At 38.6% G+C, this 2,500-nt stretch overlaps 1 protein-coding gene across 1 annotated transcript in view; it reads right to left on the bottom strand.

Annotated features, from left to right (window-relative positions):
• The window catches only part of LOC144452305 (glutamyl aminopeptidase-like), a 16,905-nt gene that overhangs the window by 4,023 nt on the left and 10,382 nt on the right, over nucleotides 1-2,500 (bottom strand). Inside the window, 5 exon segments of the mRNA XM_078143374.1 lie at nucleotides 174-229; nucleotides 407-537; nucleotides 896-972; nucleotides 1,611-1,783; nucleotides 2,324-2,389. Of these exon segments, the coding sequence (XP_077999500.1) occupies nucleotides 174-229; nucleotides 407-537; nucleotides 896-972; nucleotides 1,611-1,783; nucleotides 2,324-2,389 (503 nt within the window).

Below are 2,500 nucleotides of genomic sequence, written 5' to 3'. Positions count from 1 at the left end.
TCCTCAGAGAAATGGAAGATATAAGCCAACACACAACATACACAGATATGGAACGACATTCAAAGTGTTATCAACCGAAACACATTTGTTGCATTCCTTTTACTGCAGAATAGGTTTTCACAGGACGAAATTATCTATATTGCATTTCTTCCCCAACTCAACTTTCATCTTACCTTGCAAGATTAAACGCATCATTTAATAGACCAGCTCTGTTACCAGCAGTGAAAGCCTGAAAAAATATGTAAACACGATTTCAAACTTTGATTTATAACTCATAGTAATTAGCATTAATCCATCATGCTCAATACATGCATGTGTGGTGGGGTAGCATACGCCCTCAACGACCAACACAACAACAATTTTTTAATGGTTGTATTCAAATTGTTAGCAGCTTTATAAACCTTACCACATGGTCTGTTGATAATTGGTCAGCAAGTGCTTTCCACATGTCGGCGTCATAGTTGACACGGTAGACACCAGTTTGATTGACGTTTCCTTTAATCCATGTTGATCCATCGCTGGGCCAATCAAAGACAGCTAGATAGGGAATGAATTGGAATGTGACGCATCCAAACATAATATTCAAATACAAATCCCTAAATTAGATATACAATTCTAAAAGTCTGTGTGTGTGTGTGTGTGTGTGTGTGTGTGTGTCTGTTTGTTTGTTTGTTTGTCTGTCTGTTTGTTTGTTTGTCTGTCTGTCTGTCTGTCTGTCTGTCTGTCTGTCTGTCTGTCTGTCTTCCCTATGTAAGTAAGTAAGTAAGTCTGTCTGTACATGTCAGTCAGTCAGTCAGTCAGTCAGTCAGTCAGTCAGTCAATCAGTCAGTCTATCTGTCCGTTTAAAGTCTGTCAGTCTCCCATATTATCTTACGGTTTGTCCCTCCCTACCTACCTTGTCCTCGGTCCATCCAAAGTGATTCGTATTCACCGTTTTCTGATAGGAAATCAAAGTTAATATACCATTCATAACTGTGAAGGGAAAAATTAAACATAAGAACATATACTAAAGATAATGTCATTTGCCATTCAAAGTGTTTTCATATCATATGGTTCACATAAAAAGAAAAACAAGTTCGAATAACATCGCCACACATCGCCGTGTGAGGGCGGTATTTTATATCACATCCATTTGTCACGAGCCAGAGTAGTTATTTAAGTCTAATCTTCAAGCTATGAATCAAAGGCGGTCACAATTGGTTTAACCTTTCCATAGAAATACTTTTGAAGGGTTACTTCTTTTATTTCAATGGCTTGGTAATGATATATGTATTTGAGAAAAGGTGTCTATCTTTAATGTTGTACATAACGCTGTGGGTCTACACAGAATCTACATGAATACAGAATACATACATGTATGTTGAATGTAAAATCCATCCATCCATCCATCCATCGGTCTACATCCACTCACACATTCTCTTAGCCAGCCATCCATCCAGGCTCCAGCCATCCTTCCATCCAACCATCCAACCACCCACCCCGTATACATCAAACAAACTAACACATTTTTACCCATCAACCACTGCTTTTAATTTCTAAATCGACTTTCGATTGGATGGTTGACCGAACCCAGTTGTGACGTAAAATTTGAATAGGTTGAACATAATTACTTGTATGGTGACGTCGTGGTATCAGTTGCATCCGGGTCAATCAAGAAACGTGTCTGAGTCAGTCTTACTTTGTCTTCCCCTTTATGGTTATGGAATTTCTCCAAAGTAACCACTGGGTAACCCATCTGTAAAGTCCACGTGTCCATCACTTTAGGAACGTCGAAGTCTGAATCCTGCATAGAGAAACATTGAATACGCATCAAATAGGCCAATCCAGACTACAAACAGGAAATTGAGAACACAGCGCCCTCACTCAAATTGGGGGTATCATCACCTCATAGTACCGAGATGTTTTTCGTATTGTTCAGACGTTGAGGAAAGCAGCAGTGCGCTGTGATTAACTGAGTAACCCATAACATGTATACCCCAAGGTACACATATACAGGAAGTAGAGCGCCACCGTGGCAAATTTTGTAAAGGCCTATTTGGTACAACTAGAACATCATGACATTTTACCCCCTACTTTGTGACTTATCAGGCGTCTCACTGCCTGATATAAACGGCACTCGCAGTACTATAATATCAGTAACGATGTTATCGAATAAAGAAATTTGAAAAACATTTTTTCGACTTTTTTTTCGAATTCACAAACATCATAAACATTCAGTTGACTTTCCAGACTCAATTAGAGGGTAGAGGGTGTCCATTAGGACTGTTCAAATTAACACTCTGGACTTACTGTACACCAATCAAATAATGGCGACAAAAATTACCTCATTTAAAGTAGCCCACAGATCTGGAGTTGTCACGGATCCAAATTTATATCTCTGCATGAATTTCTGTAATCAGATAAAAGTAAAAGCGTTTAAAAGGGGTTGGTATTTACATATAATCATATTCATAGCAACTGCCAATGCCGAAGAAAGGATATCGTATTAATGTCTTTTGGA

The sequence above is a fragment of the Glandiceps talaboti genome, chromosome 22 (assembly GCF_964340395.1).
Source record: "Glandiceps talaboti chromosome 22, keGlaTala1.1, whole genome shotgun sequence".
NCBI classification, from domain to species: domain Eukaryota; kingdom Metazoa; phylum Hemichordata; class Enteropneusta; family Spengelidae; genus Glandiceps; species Glandiceps talaboti.
The sequence above is the reverse complement of the archived record's forward strand: the minus strand, read 5'-3'. Positions and strand labels throughout refer to the sequence as shown.